We start from the raw sequence: 19,601 nt of genomic DNA on the forward strand, positions 1-19,601 counted from the left end.
AACATGCTATGTCTCCAAGGATGATGTGAATAAACTTGAATTTCTGACGTGCTAGCCTCTGCCTCTCAAGTGCTGAGATTACAGGGCTTGTGCGGCTCCATCCAGTTTATGTTGTACTAGGGATCCGGTCCACCGCTTCCAGCCTGCCAGGCAAGCACTATGCCAACTGAGCCACACACCCAGCCCTCTCACTGCCATTTTTAAAGTGCTGTTTATTTTCAGAGTTAAGATCAGATTTTCATTGTGATTTTGCAACTTGAATTTTTTTTTATTTAAAAAATGCATTGAGACTTTCTCCACGTCATTAATTTTCCTAAATGTAATTCGTAGGATTGTAACAACAACAACAATAATCCTACAGCTACTCCTCAGAGCCCAGTTTGAGTACTTGTTTTCGTAGAGAAGAACTCTTTCTGGGCCTGTGTAAGGACTACTCAGAAAACTGTGGATAAGACCACGGAGGCAATGCCCGCACAAAATGCCTCGATCTCGCTAAATTTTTCCAGAAGATTGAATCCTGCGACTCCAAAAGATCTTCAAATGACTCTGCCAAAGGTTGCAGCCCTTCCAGAAATACACGAAGGACGGAGAGGTGCTCAGGACTTCCAGGCTCCAAAGGAGTCGCGTAGCCGGCTCTTTGCGGGGCTCCATGAGCCCCGCGACCCGGCCCGGCTCTCTTTGCCCGGTGGCGTCCCCCACCAAGTCGCGCCCTCCGAGACCCCAATTCCGGCCACGGGTTTGAACTTGGGAGGAGCGCCCCCGGGTTCCCGCCCTGCCCGGATCCACCACCCTCCCTACCCAACCCGCGCAGGCGCAGGCGCCCCAGAGTCCGGCCACAGTCCGGGAGCCCAAGGTTGCGGGTGCCACCGCAGCCCCTTCCTCCGCTCACTATGATCCTGGGTCCCCGTCTGCTGCTGGCCACGGTGCTCTGCCTGGGCCTCGGCGCGCTCGTGTCTTCTTCTGGGTCCTCAGGCGTCCGAAAGCGAGGTCCCACGGTGACGGCCAAGGTGATCCTGCGGCTACTGCAACTTCTCCTGAGGTCCAGGCACCAGGGCGCTTAGGCGACCCGACCGCTATGGCAGGGCTGGAGAAGAGGGGCCCTCGGCCGGGGAACTGCGGGGAATTTGGGGCCCGGGGGGGGGCAATGCTGTCTGGGGCTGGAGGGAACTCGGGCGTAGGGACTAGAGAAGGGACTAACTGGGATTTGAGGCTGGCTGGGACTGGAGGAGGTTGGAGGGGGCCACGCGTCAAGCGGGGGGGGGGGGGACGTCTAATGGTGCAAACACTCGGGCCACTCGGGCTACAGGGCCAACTCCCACCGTCCCAGCCGCTGGTTGTCTGAACTTGTCATCCGGTCGGGTCCATCGTGAGCAGCCTGGACAAGTTCCCTTTTTGCTAGAAGGGAAGTTGCTGGAGTACTTCCTTGGAGTGGCCTGGGTGTGGAACAAAGCTGGAAGAATTTGAGGGGAGGGGACAGGCTGAGGAGGGGAGGCCGGGAGCCGGGCGCGACTAGGACGTCACTCGCTGGGGAGAGCCTGGGTCCTGGCTCAGATGAGACCCGCCTCCTCCCCTTTTTCCTACTGTCTGTCACCCTCCAAGAGGAAAGTGCAGTTTTAAATTTTGTGGTAGGCCTGGATTGAGCCCTGAGCAGGCATGACAAGGCAATAGTTGAATCTTAAGGGAATCGCGAGAAATTTAGTCCATACAGTGTCCACTGCAGAAGTTCGATTTCAGCCTGTTTTACCCGAGGATAGAAGAGAAAGAAAAGATGCTCGGAGAAAGGGAGGGAGGGGCTGCAGTGGTGGAGTAATGACCATGTCCCGGAATGGGGTGGGACCAGCAGAAAGTGGTCTTAATGACCGGCCCGGTTTGCCACTGAAAATGATACCTCAGGACTAGAAGAAGGTTTAAATCTTCCATGGCAGACTTAACCAAAGAACTAGCAAGGAGAGAGAAGTAAGTCCAGCGTCCAGTGCCACTCCCCTGAGACCCGAAAGCCAGCATGATTAGAGTAACATCCATCCTCAGGCAGCCCCTTGATCTGCTAGGTCTCTACACTGGAAAGCTGATGTGTATGTGTAAGCCACACTCACAGCTAGCGCAGACTTATTCGGTCTGCAGATACTATTTCAGATAAAACCGCAAACATAAAATACATATGAACTATGAGATGTTGAAGGCAGTGAACCTAATATAGGTTGGGCACCATGTAAAAACACCTGAGTGGTGAAGAAAAACCAATCTGGCAAAGGTTGAGGTGCCCACGGGAATTGCTTGTGCAAAGGTCTCCGAGGGGGAAATCCTTTCTTGGCTCAGAGCATGCTGCAAGGACAGTTTTTTTTTTTTGTGTGTGTGTGGGGGGGGGAGGGGGGGACTGAGGGCAAAATGACCGGGTCATGAGCTTGGATGAGTGAGTAAGAGAAAGGCTTCAATAGCCTGAGAAGGAATGTCTTACTCTAGGGCAGTGGTTCTCAACCTTCCTAACGCTGCAACCCTTTAACACAGGTCTTCATGCTGGGGTGACCTCCACCCATAACATTAATTTCATTGCAACTTTGTAACCGTAATTTTGCTACTGCTATGAATTGTAATGTAAATATCTGATATGCGACCCCTGTGAGAATGTCATTTGACACCTCCTTCCAAAGGGTCATGATCCACAGGTTTCAAATCACTGCTCTTAGGTAAAGTGGCGGGTGGGGATCACACACAGAAATGGCATAATTGCATATATGCTCTAAATTTCTATGATCACTTTGGAGGGTGAACAGAGACGCCATTCGGGGCTCCGTGCTAGACTCCAGATGGCGGCTTGGATCAGGGTGATAATCTAGGGGTGTAGGGTAGTGAGGTAAAGAGACTGATGCCCAAGTAGATGTGCACTTCAGATTAACAAGGGATGATTGTCCAGTGCATGTCTCTGTGATGCTGGGAGCATTTCACCCAGAGAGCCACTTAGAGCAAGGCCATGGCGGTCTTTGCCACAGTGCCTGGCTACTTTGACATCTCCCGGGCAGCCAGTGGAATAGAAGAAAGCCTGCACAAGAAAAAAACCCATGGCTGCAGGGCATGTGGGACCATCCTGACATCTACAGCACTGTCACTGGGACTTGGGCTCTACTTTCAGGACGGTCACCTATTTTTTTCTTTTTTACCAAGCTTCCTGAGCTCTGACGGACAGGGGTGTGTATGTAGGTGAACCTCACACTGATCACTACATTAATCGGAACTCTTGAGTTCCTTTTATAATACCTTAGAATGATTCAGTATAATAGAAAATAGAGACATTAGAAAAGAAATGTAGGCTAGCAGGCTGTGTCTATCCTATGTTGTTTCGCCCATGGTCCTTTCTCTCACTATGACTTTATTTACAGCTAGGAATCTGTAAGAGGCGTGCGGTGCTGCCCCCACGCCCCACCCCCACACAGTGGGAAATGTGCCTCCATTTCGGTCCTTACAGTCTCCTGTCTCGCTGGTGCTCTGGTGTGGACTCTGGATTCTCCGCTCAGAATACACCTTCCAGGGGATGCCATGGGGGTTTCTGCACAAGCCAGCACAGAGTGCATAAAAATGACACTGCCCTCTTTCCCATTTTTAATCATGTCGGGAAGTAGTGGTCATGGGATGCTGCTGGCCAAGGCACTTTGGGCAAGTTATCTACTGTCTGAGACTTTGTTTCTTCTGTAGAAAGTATACAGAAATGATAACTCTTCATTATTATGTATATATTTGGAGGGTACGTATCTCCCTGCATATTATGGACTTTTGCAGATGAAGTGTGATAAAGTAGGTAAGTGTCTATCTAGTTTGTGGTCCCTCATTTGTGAGGTCACTTTTCAGTGTTGTTCATCCCTGAATCCTAGTGCGACAGCCCAAGCTAGAAAGCAATTGCCACCCATCTAATAGATGAGGTATACAGCTCAATTTTAACTTAGTGAAGGTCCCATGGCCATTTAGTAGTAGAATTGGCTTTAACCATTTCAAACTTGGTGTCTTCTTGGGTGAATCTGAAAGTAGATCTACACAGGATTGCTCCTACAGGCACTTGGTCAGGCTTTGGGAGCCCCCATCCCTCCTTAAACCGTCAGTGTCCCATAATTTTCAAATGACTTTCAGGGCAGCACCCAGGAATAAGAAGTGTCTGCGGCGCCTACCCACTAAGTATGGCGTGGGAACCAAGTGCCAACTTTTCCAAGGAGCCCACTCTAGTCCCTACCCTGCCACCAACCTTCCTCCTTTCCCATGAGACTTCATCTGATTTGCCTTATAAGGACCGGTTTCCTATTTAAAAACAAAACAAAATCCCACATCATTTCTATGTGTGTTTTCTCTTTCTTGGGGAGAGGGAGCTTTGTAGTTCTTCCTCATCCAGCTTGGATTATATTCCTAAAAGGGCTTCAGCAAAGTCAGAGACAAGTCCCGTGGAAGGAGAGGTTTGCCTGCCTGGCACCTAGCTCCCCTCCTGTGTGGTGACACTGAGTTATCCAGTGGTCTATGCTTGTCTGCTTTCTGTTGGCATCGAACTGAGATCTGAGAGTCAGAAAGGACAGCTTCTATTCTGGAGGTGCTCTAACGAGAGGTCACAGATTAATAAGAGGGGACCTTGATTTGAACTTCTAATGCTCACATTCCTAGCTGCAAAGCCCAGCCCAGGCCGGTCAGCCTCCCTCCTCCCCCACTGTCCTCATCTTTGAATTAGTGATAACAGGTGGGCTGGGGATTAATTACACGAGGTGGTAAGGCACACGGAGATGCCTCTCAGCCAGCCTTCCGGTTCCGGAGACCCTCACTCTTGAGCTGCTATGGAATGTCCAGGTTCTCTTTGGGCTCCATGTGGGGCCCCTTCCCAAAGCCTCGCTCAGGCAAAGCAGGACCCCTGAGAGAAGCATCTGTCCGCAGCCCCACAGAACTGGCACGGAACCTGCCCCAGCCCTGATGCTCGGCAGACGTGGGTCTTGCCTGGCTGTCCTGGCTCCAGGAAGGAGTGCCAGCTGAGGTCTATGCCCAGTCTTGTCCCTGAGCCCGCTGCCTCCTTCCATGCTTTTCTCCCCGTCCTCCGTGGTGCCCTCTCTCAACCCGTCCTGCGCTCCAGATCTTCATAGACAGTGTTCTTGGGCATAGCTCACATGCTGTCTTGTGCCAACTGTAGTCATTTTTTTTTTACTTTTCTTTTTTTAAATTTTTATTTTGAGACCCGGAACTTGCTGGCCTCAACCTCACACAGATCTCTCCCTCCGCCTCTCACTGCACCGTGTATCCCGTTTCTTAGCTGCTGCGTTAAGACAGCTTGTGCAGAGGCATTGCCTTGCAGGGAGGTATTTAATAGCTATTTGTTGGCTAGACAAGCTGGGAATCCGCCATTTCCATTAGAGTTGGGAGCACTCGGATGTGATTCCTTTTAGTGTCCTCGTGGAGTCGAAGGGCAGGACAATTGAGAAAAAAAATTAAGAGACATATGAATGGAGCCGTGTGTGAAAATGGGATTCTCAGTGCAGATATGGGTAATGGGTTCTTCATCCCCTGCAGCTGCCTTCCTTGCTGCTTTCTAAGAATTTGGTCCCGTATTTTAAAAGTCGGGAAGGCTTTGCATGTGTCTTTTTGGTTGTCTCTTCAAAATTACACCCCTGGATCTCTGGCAGGGCTGTTCTGTTATTGCCCACATTCCTTTCTCACCGGGGCAGGGAAACCCCTTGGAGAAACCACTTCTCACTGCCAGCCTCACCTGTGCTGAGGCGGCCTTTTGTCCCCAAGCGACACCGGTGGTTCTCTTCTGCCATACCTCACACGAAGAGCCAAGTCTTCAATGCTTTCAGGAAAGCTCTTGTATATGAATATAATAAAACGGTGGCTGTTTTGGCCACGTGGAAATGTCAATGCCACACAAAGCACGAAATATCACATCAGCCTGTGACAGGCCTTCTGATATATTGGCAGGAGCCCTTGCCTTGAGCTGGGTTTGACAGTCTTTACCTAGTGATTTTTCTAGATTTGCAAGGCGTCTTTTTTCTTTGACAACCCTTCTAATATTTTTTAAAGCCATCCCTTGAATGTCTTTTTTTTTACCCATTCAAACAGTAAATTGGCTCGTATAATCTAAACTTGCTAATGGAATGACCTTTGACTCTGTGGCCTTTTCAAGCCTCCTGTCTCCAAATCATCAGAACATAGTGATTTGTGAAGCCAAGTGTGTGTAATTTCCTTCCAGGTCAAACGGTTTTGAAAAAGAACTCCAAGAGAACTTTTAAGGTTTAATCTGGAAAAAAAAAAAAAGGGACGTGTGCACTTCTAGCTGTGTTATCTTTCTTTGTTCTAAGATGACAGCGGAAGAACAAATTCTACTTGGGTGACCACGGGAACTGGACACCCGAATCCAGTGTTGAAGTTTATAGGACAATAGCTTTGTAGGTTGCCTGTCCTGCTGGGGACCTGGTGTCTTGCTGCTCTTGGATGTGAGTGGCAAGCCCGCCGAAGGACTGCTGCTGTGTTTCATGGTCTTTGGCCGTTCCCTTGACAGCAGATGTCTACTAAGGACTCATCAGTGTTCAAAATGACAAAAGATGAATTTGGATAGCTAGGCTTCGGCTCCTCTTAGTGATTTTTTCCCCCTGCCAAGAATAAAAAGAAGAGCAATATTCTCTGTTCTAATCTTCATCCACAAAGCAGGAAGGGGGGAAAGCAGAGCTGTGCTTTGCTAAGGGGAAATGTCGAGAGGAATAATGGCCTGAAGACTTTGCAAGCTAACTCTGGCCATACTGAATCAAGCTTTCTCAGTCCTTGGCTCATGCTCTACTCATAGGTGGTGCCCAGTAAATGTTTGTTGAGTGAATCTTTGGGAACGATCTGCTTGCACAGTGTTGTGTGAGCGCTGCTAACTGGCCGCAGGCTTCGTGACTCTCACAGGACACTGATGGACAGGCCAATTTTAAGATTTAATTTTGACTTAGCTCAAACTTCTGTCTTTTTCATGTGGTGACTTTCTACTCTGCATCTCAATTTCCCACAGGTCTTCTTTGATGTGAAGATTGGAGACAAAGATGTGGGTAGAATTGTGATTGGCCTCTTTGGAAAAGTGGTACCCAAGACGGTGGAGAACTTTGTGGCTCTGGCAACAGGAGAGGTCTGTCCCAGCCTTATTGACTGTAACTGAGCACAAGTGTGGATCTTCCTTTAGACAAGATGCAATGATGTCTTCCAGAAAAATGAGGATTAATATATCAGATGAGTGTGTGACACCTTAGACTTTTGTTTCCTTATAATTATTCAACCACTCAGTGTCCTTAGGCTTCTAGAAAATGAGAGTAGAAAACACCAGGTTAAAGTACTGACTGCTCCTTTTCTACTTATTCCCATTTGAAGTTGATTCCTATATTTCACTTATTTTGGACAGCTAATGATAAACTTTCCTTTGTATATAATTGCTAGAACAGAGGCAAGTTCTGTAGATGTTTTGCTCAGATGGTCTCGCTTTCAGATAAGCACTATTCATCTTTCACTGAGGGTTATTATTTCTACTTGTGTATTCAACTGCAACCATCTCTTTAGAAAGGCTACGGGTATAAAGGAAGCATCTTCCATCGCGTCATCAAGGACTTCATGATTCAAGGAGGGGACTTCACGGCTAGAGATGGCACCGGAGGTAACATGGTCTTCCTCTTTCTCCTTTCCCATTTACCAAGCTGGAACCTAAGCTCATAATTGGGAACCTCACAATTATGGTACGAAAACATAAGCCCATTCCAGTCCTTTGTTTTCTTTCTTTCTTCTTTGCTTGTTTCTGTTTTGTTCTGTTTTGGGGATAGGGTTTTTCTGTGTAGCTTTGGCCGTCCTGGAATGTACTCTGCAGACCAGGCTCACCTCTAACTCAGAGATCTGCCTGTCTCTGCCTCTTGAGTGCTAGGATTAAAGGCATACGTCACGGTGCCAGACTCCCACTCCGGGTCTTTAGGGAGGTTGGAGTTGTAGAGCCCTAGCACCAGAATCCTAGCAGATATGAACAAGGGAGGTGCTCCTGAGGCTGAGCAGGATGACTTGATTTTCATGGTCTTTACACAGTAGAGAGAGAGTCATTTAGCAGGACACTTTGCAGGCATTAAAAAGATCTTTCTCTCAGGATAGAGGATAGACAAATGTTTGCCACAGAGAGGGAGAAGTGAAGCAGAGGCATGCCTGCACTGCTGTGGCAGCCAGCAGCCGGTGTGGGTGTGGAGGAGAAGGGGCCAGAAGGACAGCCGTGGCATGTGGGCGGTAGATGGTGGTGAATTTTTGCCTCTTCTATCAAAATTACTTTCTTTTATTGTTGGTCCTTTTAAGAATGAAAGAAATGTTGAAGTCGTAGCTGAGCCATCAATAAATATAATGCAAACTAAGTTTTATAAGCAAAGTTCAACAAAAGACAAATACTTTTGTTTTTAGTCTCAAACTACACTGTTATCTCTCCAAGGGTCATCATCGGCTCCTTCCGGGGAGTGTTTTCCCTCCAGTGAGCACATCCATCCATGCATCTAGACAGAACTTAAATCTACTTCAGAATTAAATGCTGGATTTGGTAGATACTAGTGGATGACATTTCAAAGAAGCATTTAGGCTATTTTTCAGGTATTATTTTGAACTTTACTTTTTTTTTTTTTTTGCAATGGCTTATTTTTTTTTTTTTTTTAAAGTATTGCCATTTAACTCTTCGATTTGCCATACACATTTAGGAGGTTGAGCTTTAGTTCTTGTAAAAATTCAAAGGCCGGGGATGTAGCTCAGTGGTAGAGCACTTGCCTGGCACGCACGAGGCCTCGAGTTCAGTCAATCACCAGCATCACAGAAGAAGGAAAAAAATCTTATCAAATTGGCACAGGATGTGACGCGCACTCAGGTTCCTCCAGGCTAAGATCTGCTGAGAACCATGCCGAGGAGCACCCAGCTGCTGCAACACCTGCTCTCGGGCAGCTCTGCAGCTGGCTTCAGCACTGGTGCTCCCACTCCGCACCCGCCTCTGACCAGCGGTCAGCAGGAACAGTGACCCTCTTTTCTATCTTATGCTATTCTTTGCCTTCCCTGCATGTGTGTGTGTGGGGGGCGGTGTCTTAGATTAAAATTTTCTGAGTTTGGAAGAGAGGAAATTTTGGACCATTTAGCCTAGGCCTTCCTGTGGGCAGAGCTATCTTCAAGCCTTCTCCTATGTCCTAGCCAATCAGCTTTAAAATTCTCGGTTTTAATTCCACCTCTGTTACTTCTCGCTGAGGCAGGATTTTGAGGTTGACAATCACTGGACAAACAGACCGTTGGAAGAAGCGGTAGGCAGGACAGGCCCTTGGGTGACAGAGACAAGGGAGCAGTAGGCTTACAGTCAGAGAGCCAGACGTGGCAATTCTGCTCTGATATTTTCTGATATTTGCCCGTTTTTTTTTTTTTCTCTTTCCCAGCAAAAACCTGGCCTAAGAAAGTCTGTTCTGCGAGGCTGTTGTGGGGTTAAACCAATGTATGCACTCAGTGCTTAGTTACCTGGTTGGGTGCGGACATGGGAGCAGAACCACCAGGATGGCTCAGCCACCTTTCTATCCTGCTTTCAGATGCCATCTTCCCTTCAAAATAAAATCACTGACTTATTCTGGTAAATTTTTGGCTTGAGGCCCCAGGTACTTTCATCTTATGCCGTATAAAGGGCCTCCTTTGGTTGAGTTCAGACCCTGGTGCCTATTTCCTTAATGGTCGCTTTTATCCTACCCATTCACTTCGTGGGCTTGCCTATCCTCATTCCTATCACCTGTGGGATGCCATTAACTGATCACACGAACAACCTAAGTTTCTCTGAAGGGTTTGCTTCTAACATTTGCTCTTGTCCCTTCTTGCTTGGCCTCCCCCAGGGGTGAGCATCTATGGTGAGACCTTTCCTGATGAGAACTTCAAACTGAAGCACTATGGGATTGGATGGGTCAGCATGGCCAATGCTGGCCCTGACACCAATGGCTCCCAGTTCTTCATCACCTTGACTAAGCCCACCTGGTTGGATGGCAAGCATGTTGTATTTGGAAAAGTCCTGGATGGGATGGTAATTTGATATATCCTTTTTTTCCCTCTTTTATAAAGCTTTATATTTAAATATGAGGAGACCTTCAGTAATTCATTGAATCTTCAAATGTGTTATTAGATAGCCTTTTATGGTAACTAGAGTTTTTGTTGTTGTTGTTGTTTTATTGTTGCTCTTTTGGGGGGGCGGGGCTCAGAACAGGGTTTCTCTGTAGCCTTGGCTTTCCTGGAACTTGCTCTGTAGACCAGGCTGGCCTCGAACTCACAGAGATCCGCTTGCCTCTGCTTCCTAAGTGCTGGGATTAAAGGCGTGCACCACCCACTGCCTGGCTGTGACTAGAGTTTTTGAAGGTGAACAAGTTACATATGGCATGGAATTTTAATTGCTAGAGGCATTAAAGCAGACAGTGAAGAAGTTAGGTACTTCCGTTAATTTAAGAAATGCAACCAAATAAACCAGGGACCAAATATGCATCCAATGAAATATTATTTGATATTAAAAAGAACATTTAAATGCATGCTGTAACAACCATATATGTGTGTGTGTGTGTGTGTGTGTGATCTTTCTGTTAGTCAATCAATCTATCTATTCACACACAATTTGAAAGAAGACAAATGTGTATGAGTTTAATTATATGAGATATTTAGAGTAGTCATGTCTATAAGACTAGAAAAAAAACTGACAGCTGTCAGGAGTGGGGAAAGAGAGGTATTTAATGAATATAGAGTCCAGTTTTGCAAGCTGACAAAGCTTCTGGCTGCATGCATATAACCACTACTGAGCTATGTCTTCGTTTTGGGACTTTTCTTGGAAAGATATGGACAAACATCTGTTCACTCTAGATAGATCACTGATGACAAACCAATGAAGTGACTCTACCAAAGTCCAGCTTGGTGAACCAACGAGTTTATTGGGGTTTCTTATAGCAGTCTAGGGGTGAGATTACTTACAGGAACATGGTTGATGCAAAGGCAGTTCCATCATTGAAAAACTCATCGCAGCATGGATGGCTACCTAAAAAAGCTACAATCTTGGAGTTCTATGCATGCCCCTCAGCAATTCAACTGCCCCCTTTGCCCATGGAAATCTTTATTCCTTATATAACTTGGGGGAGGTACCTTGTGAATTTTGTAAATTTCAGGGACTTTCTGAGAGTTGTGAATTGTTTATTCCTGAATCTTAAGAAGCCTACCTTTAGCTATGGACAGAATCATGAGTTCAGGAATTTTTTTTTTTCAAGACAGGGTTTCTCTGTAGCCTTGACTGTCTTGGAACTCACTCAGACAAGGCTGGCTTCAAATCCAGAGATCCTCTGCCTCTGGAGTGCTGGGATAAAATGCTTGTGACACAACTACATGGCTCAGGATTTTTTAAAAAAAATATTTGTTGATTTACTTATTACTGAGACAAGTTTTGCTTTTAGCTGAGGGTGAGCGCCGCCGTAACAGGTTGAAGAGGTACAATGGGTCAAACCCAGCCCTTCCTATATGTTCAGTAAGTACTCTAGCAACCGAGCCACATCCCCAGCCCTGGGACATCAACCTGTTACGGCGGCGCTCATCGGTCATCCCAGCATTTGGGAGGTGAGAGCAGGACTATCAAAAGATCAAGGTCACCCTCAGCTATGTCCTGTCCTGAGCTCTAGGCCAGCCTGATAGTCGAGACCCTGTCTCAAAAAGAGCAATAGCAACAAACATCTCCCATTTGCACTTCTGGAGTTGGACTGGCTATCCCTGTGAATTGTCATAGCCGCTGACCCCAGATGAGCCACACCTCTGTTTTTCTCTTTCCAGACTGTGGTACACTCCATAGAACTTCAAGCCACGGATGACCATGACCGCCCGCTCACTGACTGCACCATCGTGAACAGTGGCAAGATAGATGTGAAGACGCCCTTTGTGGTCGAGGTTCCTGACTGGTGACAGAAATGTCGGAAAACAGGGAACACACTTTGGCTGGTCCGTGTGTGCATCTGCTAGCTGCTACCTGTCTTTTGACTCTTTAGTTGCTTAAAGTTGTGCTCTTTTATCTCCCAGTTCAGATTGCAACAAAAATTTAAAAATCAACCACACAGCCAGATGTCCTGGCAAACACCTGTAACCCCAGCATTTGGGAGGTGGAGGCAGGAGGATTAGGGATTCAGGGCCAGTCTTTGCTAAATAGTGAGTTTGAAGCTAGTCTAGTCTAGTTCTGTTTCAAAAACACCATGCCAACAACTATAAAAATCAACCAACATTTATTGTGCATGGATTTTGGCATATCATCCACTCAGGTGCTATAAACTGAAACAACATATCCTTTGTTTTCAATGGTGCTATGCTTAAATCAAAAAAACTTTGTATTGGCTATTTATTTTTCAGAACATGGTTGCTTATTTGTTTAGTTCCACTCATTTCCTTGTAATCTCCATGTTCAGTGATCTGGAAGTTTGTTTGAGAAAGGTAGCTACAGTGACACTTAGCATTCTTCATTCAAATAATTCTTGACAGGTAAAGGGAAACTTGAGGAATATCACATGTTGTATGTCATCGGCATTTTTGTGCTGTGATGTTCTTTATATTAAATGCTTTTTATATAAATTGGCTCTTTTGTAAGACTTTTGTTTTTCAATTTTTTTATATGATGGATGTTTTGTTTTCATGTATGTCTGTGTAGCATGTGTATGCAGTACCAATGAAGTCTAGAAGAGGCTACTAGATCCCCTGCCTGGTGCTGGAGTTATAGACAGTTTTAGAGCCTGCCTGAGCTGCCATATGTATGTAGAAATTGAACCTGGGCCCTTTGGAAGAGCACTGCAGATGGGGCACAGAACCTACATCCCAAACACAGAAGCTAATCATTCACTAATTTTTACTTAACATTTAGGCCAGTGGTTCTCAGTCTTCCTAATGCTGCAACCCTTTCATACAGTTCCCCACACTGTGGTGACCCCCAACCATAACATTGTTTCATTGCTAAAAAAACCTCTAATTTTGCTACTGTTATGAATCATAATGTAAATATTCAGTATATGACTCTCCTGTGGGAGGTCATGGCACAAAGGTTGGAAAAAATCACTGGTTTAGACTTGTCTGGAGTCCAGTTGCTATGGAATCTTAGTTGGTAGTGTGAGTCTAGATTCAGGCTCTATTTAATGAAATTAGACAGTATAGTCTTAGGGCTGTGTGATGTCTGAGGCCAAGCTCTGGTTAGATGGAAACAGAATCCTGCCAGGCAGTGAGGAGACAAGGGGGTTTCCCACCCAACCCTTGCAACACACACATCACCTTCATCTCCCTCATCTCTCTTTATGCTTGCTGAACTTCTATCCTCTCCACTAGAATGCCAACTGCATGAGACCATTTCTCTTTGTCCATTGTCATATCCCAAAGGTCAAACTAAGATCTGACACAGTCTTCCCCTGACTCCACCTCCTTTCTTCCAGCATTCAGTTTAGTTTTCCCCACCTAGCTCTGTTCCCCTATAGCTCTGCTATAGGCCCATAGCAGTTCCTTTATCAGTAGTAATCACAACATACAGAGGGAAATCCCACATCAGAAGGGGTGTAGGATGAGGTGAAGCAAGACAATACTAAGCATGACCAACTTGGACATGGGTGTTAGGGGGGAATTAGTTGATTCCCAGTACAATGGAACTGTAAGGTTTGTGGAAAGGGAAATGATGGGATATGCATTTCAGGAAAATTGCTTTGTCTACTATAGGATTAAAATGGAAAATTGGAAGAAATAAGTACCAAGAAACTAAAACATACACATCCTATGTGTCCTCTCTTCTGAGATTTGACATCAAAAGCAATCTTAGTCATAATGAACCCCACTATTTTGGTCAGACCAGCATCCTTGATCCTTGCAGCAATGGCTGCGCTATTTCTTATTTTCTTTCCTTTGGGGAACTGCACTGTTCCCCCAACTACTTCTTCAGATGGGTTAACCCTTCAGATGGGTATATGCCTGCCTAGCAATGTCTTCCATCATTAACTACAAGAAAGACCTATTTTAAAAAAGTTCTCTTAGTCAGTGGTTCTCAACCTGTGGGTTGAAACCCCCTTGGGGGTCACATATCAGATATCCTGCATATCAGACATTTACAATATGACTTATAATTAACAAAATTATGAAGTAGAAACACAAATAATTTTATGATTGGGGGTCATCACAATATAAGGGGTCACAGCATTAGGAAGGCTGAGACATACCACATGAATATACAGCAGACCATCAGGCACCAATACTTCTGTGACAGAAAACAGTGAAAGGTGGGAAGTGGACATGGAATGCAGGGTGGTTGGGATCAACATGAGTGGGGACTGAAGACAGTGATGGGGAAGCAAACCAGTAGGGACAGAGGGGTCAAGCAGTGTCAGTGTCCCCCAGCGAAGGACATGCAGATGGATCTAATAACTATCACAGGCTGCAATATAGTACCCAATAGCTTGGTACTCGCCCTGACTAGTTTTATGTCAATCTGACCAAAGCTAAAGCCATCAGAGAGGAGGGAGCCTCAACTGGGAAGGTGCCTCAATAAGACTGGCCTATAGGCAGGCCTGGGGGAGGGTCCAGCACATTGTGGGTAGTGCTGCCCATGGGTTGGTGATCCTGGGTTCTGTAAGAAAGCAGGCTAAGCAAAGTCATGAGAAGCAAGCCAGGAAGCAGCACCCTCCATGGCTTCTGCATCAGCTACTGCCTCAGGGTTTCTGCCTCACTTGAGCTCCTGTTCTGACTTCTTTGGATGAACAGTGACATGGAAGTGTAAAGCCATATAAACCCTTTCCTCCCCAAGCTGCTTTGGCCATGGTGTTTTGTCAAAGCAATAGAAACCCTAGGACAGTGCTGTCCCTCAGCCTGGCCCAATGAATGTTTCATGTCTGGAGCTTGGCCTCAGTTGTACTAATCCGTCTCCACTGTGGGACATCAGCTGGAGTGTGAATAGAGCAGCTGTCTTTGTGCAGTGGATGCAATGGAGTAAGACTGAGAATAAAATTATCAGGGAAAGGCTGGTGCAGAGGAAAAAAAAAGATGAATTCCTAAATGCAACATGAAAGCAAAAGGAGAGATTGTGTGGGGTGGAGGAAGAGCAGGGGACAAAGGCGGTGAAGGGGGAATAAAAACAGTATAATTATATAGGTGTGTATACATATATATATGTGCACATATATAAGCAATATAATTGTGTATGTATAATTATATTGTGTATGTATGTATAAGGTATATGGAAATGGGACAATGAAGCTTGTTACTTTGTATGCTAAATTTAAAGCGTTAATGAAGAGAATGAGAAAACACAGGTTCCTGAAGACATCACTTAGCTTCTGTGTCCAGTTATGCTTGAATTTAATTTATCCCTTGCTTTTTGCCACCAAGTCAATACATCTCCTTTTCCCCTTAAGTCAAGGTAAATTGATTTCCTTTGACATACAACCTGAACTCATTGTCTAATAGAGAGACAGCAAAAACATTTTATGCACAAGGACTTAGAAGTAACTAAAGGAAAATACTGGAAGGAACTTTAATGCCCAAATCTTTATAAAGTATATAGCACATAACAAAATGATATCATTCATTAAGACTGGAATTAATGGTGGGTTTATTATTTTATTTATTTATTCTTGAGACAAGATACCATGCATCTTAGGCTAACCTTGAAATTAGAGCTGAGGATGGCCTTGAACTTCTGATCTTCCTGCCTCCACCTCCCAAATGCTGTTAGATCTATATCAGTTTATGCAGTGCTGGGGATTAAACCCCAGGCTTAGTGAACATTAGGCAAACACTCTACCAATTAAGTTACATCTCCGGCCCTGTACTGAGGGCTTTAAAAGCAGAACTCCTGGCTGGCAAGATGGTTCTGTGGATACAGGCATCTACTGCTAGTCCTGAGTTCAATCTTCTTCGACCTACACAGTGGAAGAAGAGAACTGACCTTCAAAAGTTATCCTTCGACCTCCAGATGTATGCCGTCGCATGTGTCTCCTCTCTGCTCCACACAGTAAATCAGCAAATGTGATGAAAAGTAGAAATTCTGAATGTAGTAGGACCCCCCAGTCATGTAAAGACAACCACTTAAAGCAAACAGAACAAAGTGTCGCTTCGCAAGGTAGATGCCAATGATGGGAGGTTGTTACCCTCTTCTGCTGTAAAATTTCTACTTTTCAGGTTCCCAAGAATTCCCAGGGGTACATTTAATGCTAGTAACAACAACAGCAAAACCCTATAACAAACAAACAAACAAAAAACAACCCCTATTTGTTAAATAAAGGCAGCAAAGAAATTGGAAACCAATGAACTTATACAGGCAAAAGTGCTCGTGGCCACTCGTGTCAGAACGCACACAAACTACCATGAACCCATGCATAAGGACATGCACCTTGGACCATAGCTGCTGTCTAAATTTTACTCGGGATGAGAGAAAGCAACCCCTCACCAGCAACAAGGGGAAAAGTAGTTCATCTTAGAAGTGCTGAAATTCTGAGAGCACTAAATGATCGCATCTTTGACTTTGACAGATGCTAATGACAGAGCTAATGACGCCAAGCCCTACCCAAAAGAACTTATTGTATGTGGAGGGTCAGATTTCATCCTGAATCACAAGCAAGCTAAACACAATGAAAGTAGGAATTGTGGGTTTTTTGAGCAAATTGTGTGTGTGTGTGTGTGTGTGTGTGTGTGTGTGTGTTAGACAAATCTTGGGAGCAGTTTTCTCCTTTCACTGTGTGTGTTCTGAACATGGAATGCAATCATCTCACTGGCCCCAGCTGTTGCTTTTTATAGTCTAGCATGTTCTGCAACAGTTTTTGAAGTAAACGCCTCACTATTTTTACTGATCTTGATGATAAAAGGGCACATGTGTGGCTGTGGGTGAATATGAACTCAGAGGAAAATTACACCGGACACCATCACCAAGTCCAAGTTATTACAATTTAGTCTAGAATCACTTTTATAAACAATTTAAAACATTTTGGCATTCTTAGCCATAATCTGTTTTATTCTCTCCCAAGTGCTAGTTAGTAATTTTCTGGACCGTCAACTAAGTGCTCAGTAAAATTTATCCTTGGTTCACATTAGTTGGAATGATAGTTTAAGAATTATCAATTACTTCATTTTTGATGAATTCTTAGATTTTTTTTAATAAAACTCAACCAACTTCATTTCTCAGTTCAGCCGTTTTGAATTACAAAAAGGCAAAAACATGGCAAGGCTTTTACAAGGGGATTGGCTTTGTTTTTCAACATTCTTATAATTCAGACAGGCAAAAAAATAATCTTTGATCTTGAAGGTTTGGAAATTCAAATACCCCTTAAGGCATTTTTGTGTTTTTCAACTTAAGGAAGAGTGAAAACAGTATTTGTAATGGAAAAATTTGTGCCACTAAGTACATAACAGTTTTTACTTGATTCTGTAACTCAGCCCATGGATTTAAGATTTTGGCCAACAGAAACTGTAACTGTGATATATAACATAGTCCCAAATGCGAGTGATATCCCAGAGTGAAGGAAAAACAGCTGTAACCAACCCAGAATCGGGGTGGCTGGGCAGAGGAATCGTGGCAGGACAATGTCTACATGACAAATGTCAGAAGACAAAGCAAGGTGGATCTCGGAACCTGCTACCAGCAGCTTTCCTGATGCTGTTTCAATGAGGATGCGTGAGAGACGTAAATGTGTAGGACCCCAAATGTCTAACACGCAAACAGCCCTGCAGTACCTACTTTGGGGAGAACAATTTCATAATTGCACTTGACACTTCCATGGCTAGTTCTCATCCATGCCAACAGTGTGTAGATTTTGACTGTGGTGACAGGGACACGAGTTACCGAAGTTCAGAGCTTTTTATCTGAAGTCCTGTCCTCAGTATGGTTTCCAGACAAGTTCATGGATCTGATGCAGATGGGGTGTTCTTTGGTTCAGAAAACCTTTCTGAGGCTGGTACCAATGGACGCATTTGCAGTCTCCTGTTCCTTGACGGCAAATGCCTGATCTGAGAGTTGGGAGGTATGTTTCTTGAAGTCCACTCCCTAGATACACTTGCGAATATAGATGGGTGTAGCACTGGGTTAGCTCCCTGATAGTAAAATGACCCTTTCCCTCTACACCACCCTAGTTTAAGGTGAGTCATTCTGCCCAGCCCAAGCTAGGTAGGGATACATGGAGTTTGAGGAGGGACATGCACCCAATAAGACGTGGTAAAACATCCCGTAACCACAGACATTGCAGCACTGGAGAGGCAGAGGTGGAAGGGCCACAGTTTCAAGGCCAGATGGGATTACATAGCAAGAACTGCTCTCCACAGAACACACACAAAAACCAGAGTTCTAACCCTGCAAACAGAAGGTTGACTGGAGAGTGGACCAGCCTGAGCTCTGCAGAAGAAAGTTTCAAATCCTGGTGCCCTGTGTAAACTGGTGGCCCAAGGCAAGCTCTTTCCTCCTCTTGCTTGACTTTCTCATGGTGGCATGGGACAGTAACACACGACTCAGCACAGACGTGGGGAGGCTGCGTTTGTAACTAGGACTTACTCAGAAACTACCAACCCCAAGGGGATGCTCAGATCAGCTACTTTTCACTACTTTGAATCTCTGCTCTTCAACTATTGCTATGTGTAGCAAGATCCTATCTACTCAATGGAGTAGATATGCAAAACTCTAGTCCCACAACATACAGGAAGTATGGAGTGTGCAAGTGAAATGGACATCATAGCTGGAAATAAAACACATCACAGAGATCACTGGTAGACAAGAAGCCAGGAAGTGGTTCACAGTTTCAGATCAGATTCATGAGCACATTTTCACATTTTTTTTACTAAGTTGAATCTATCTCAATAGCTCTATAGTTGCTATATTCTCCACCTTTTCACACAAAAACACATCCTGCTTCACCATCAAAATTCTCGCTGCCACAATGTACCTTCATAAATAGAAAACAAATCCTATTTCTATTTTAGTTTGGAACTAATGGCTACTATTTCCCTGAGTTTCTTTGCTCAACTGAAAATGTATAATTATCACCAAGGCTGAAAGCCAAAACAGAGCCAAGATGATGCTGACTTCTAGAAAGTAGACAGACAGATTAAACTTTGTTCCCTAAGTCAGCAAAGTGGAAGAAAAAAAACTCCTTAGTAAGTGGTTGACAATTTGAGAAACAAGGGATTGTATCTTATTCTTTAGAGGGTTATTACAGTGGCTTAACGTATTAGAGGAACTCAAATGTACTACACTGAATGAATGGATAAACAAGCAAATACAGAATTTCCCCACAGTGCGTAACCACATTGAATGAGAATGTTCCTCCAACCTGTCATTCACCCTTGGTGTATTTCCAGCCTTTTCATGTGACCACATATAATACCCTGACTTGAATAGGTGTGGTTTTGGATAGTGGATTCTGAAGGAGTTATTACAACAAATTTATCAAGTTGCGTAGCCAGGTACAAGGGTAGGTGCCTGCAATCCTAACTACTCAAAAGCCTGAGGCAGGAGGATCACTTGAGCCCAGGAGATTGAGGCCAACCAAGGCAACACAATAGTTTAATCTCAAAGGCACACAGAGAGAGTGGAGAGAGATTTTGAGGTACAGGGAGAAAGAACAGAA

General features: G+C 44.9%; 1 protein-coding gene across 1 annotated transcript; it reads left to right on the plus strand.

The window, feature by feature from the left end:
* The first annotated feature begins 801 nt into the window (after nt 1-801).
* Ppic (peptidylprolyl isomerase C) lies at nt 802-12,612 on the plus strand. Its single transcript, XM_050149302.1, has 5 exons — nt 802-1,007; nt 7,004-7,117; nt 7,543-7,636; nt 9,855-10,039; nt 11,812-12,612. The coding sequence occupies exons 1-5, from the start codon at nt 891-893 to the stop codon at nt 11,938-11,940; spliced, it is 639 nt and encodes a 212-aa protein (XP_050005259.1). The 5' UTR covers nt 802-890; the 3' UTR covers nt 11,941-12,612.
* Nucleotides 12,613-19,601: the final 6,989 nt, after the last annotated feature.

The sequence above is a fragment of the Alexandromys fortis genome, unplaced genomic scaffold, assembly GCF_014885135.2.
Source record: "Alexandromys fortis isolate MF-2015 unplaced genomic scaffold, M_Fortis_MF-2015_v1.1 scaffold_60, whole genome shotgun sequence".
Lineage (NCBI taxonomy): Eukaryota > Metazoa > Chordata > Mammalia > Rodentia > Cricetidae > Alexandromys > Alexandromys fortis.

Coding starts and splice junctions, on each gene's coding strand:
- Ppic (XM_050149302.1), top strand. CDS start 891: ATGATCCTGGGTCCCCGTCTGCTGCTGGCCACGGTGCTCTGCCTGGGC. Junction 1,008..7,003: donor GTCCCACGGTGACGGCCAAG/GTGATCCTGCGG, acceptor AATTTCCCACAG/GTCTTCTTTGATGTGAAGAT. Junction 7,637..9,854: donor GGCTAGAGATGGCACCGGAG/GTAACATGGTCT, acceptor GGCCTCCCCCAG/GGGTGAGCATCTATGGTGAG.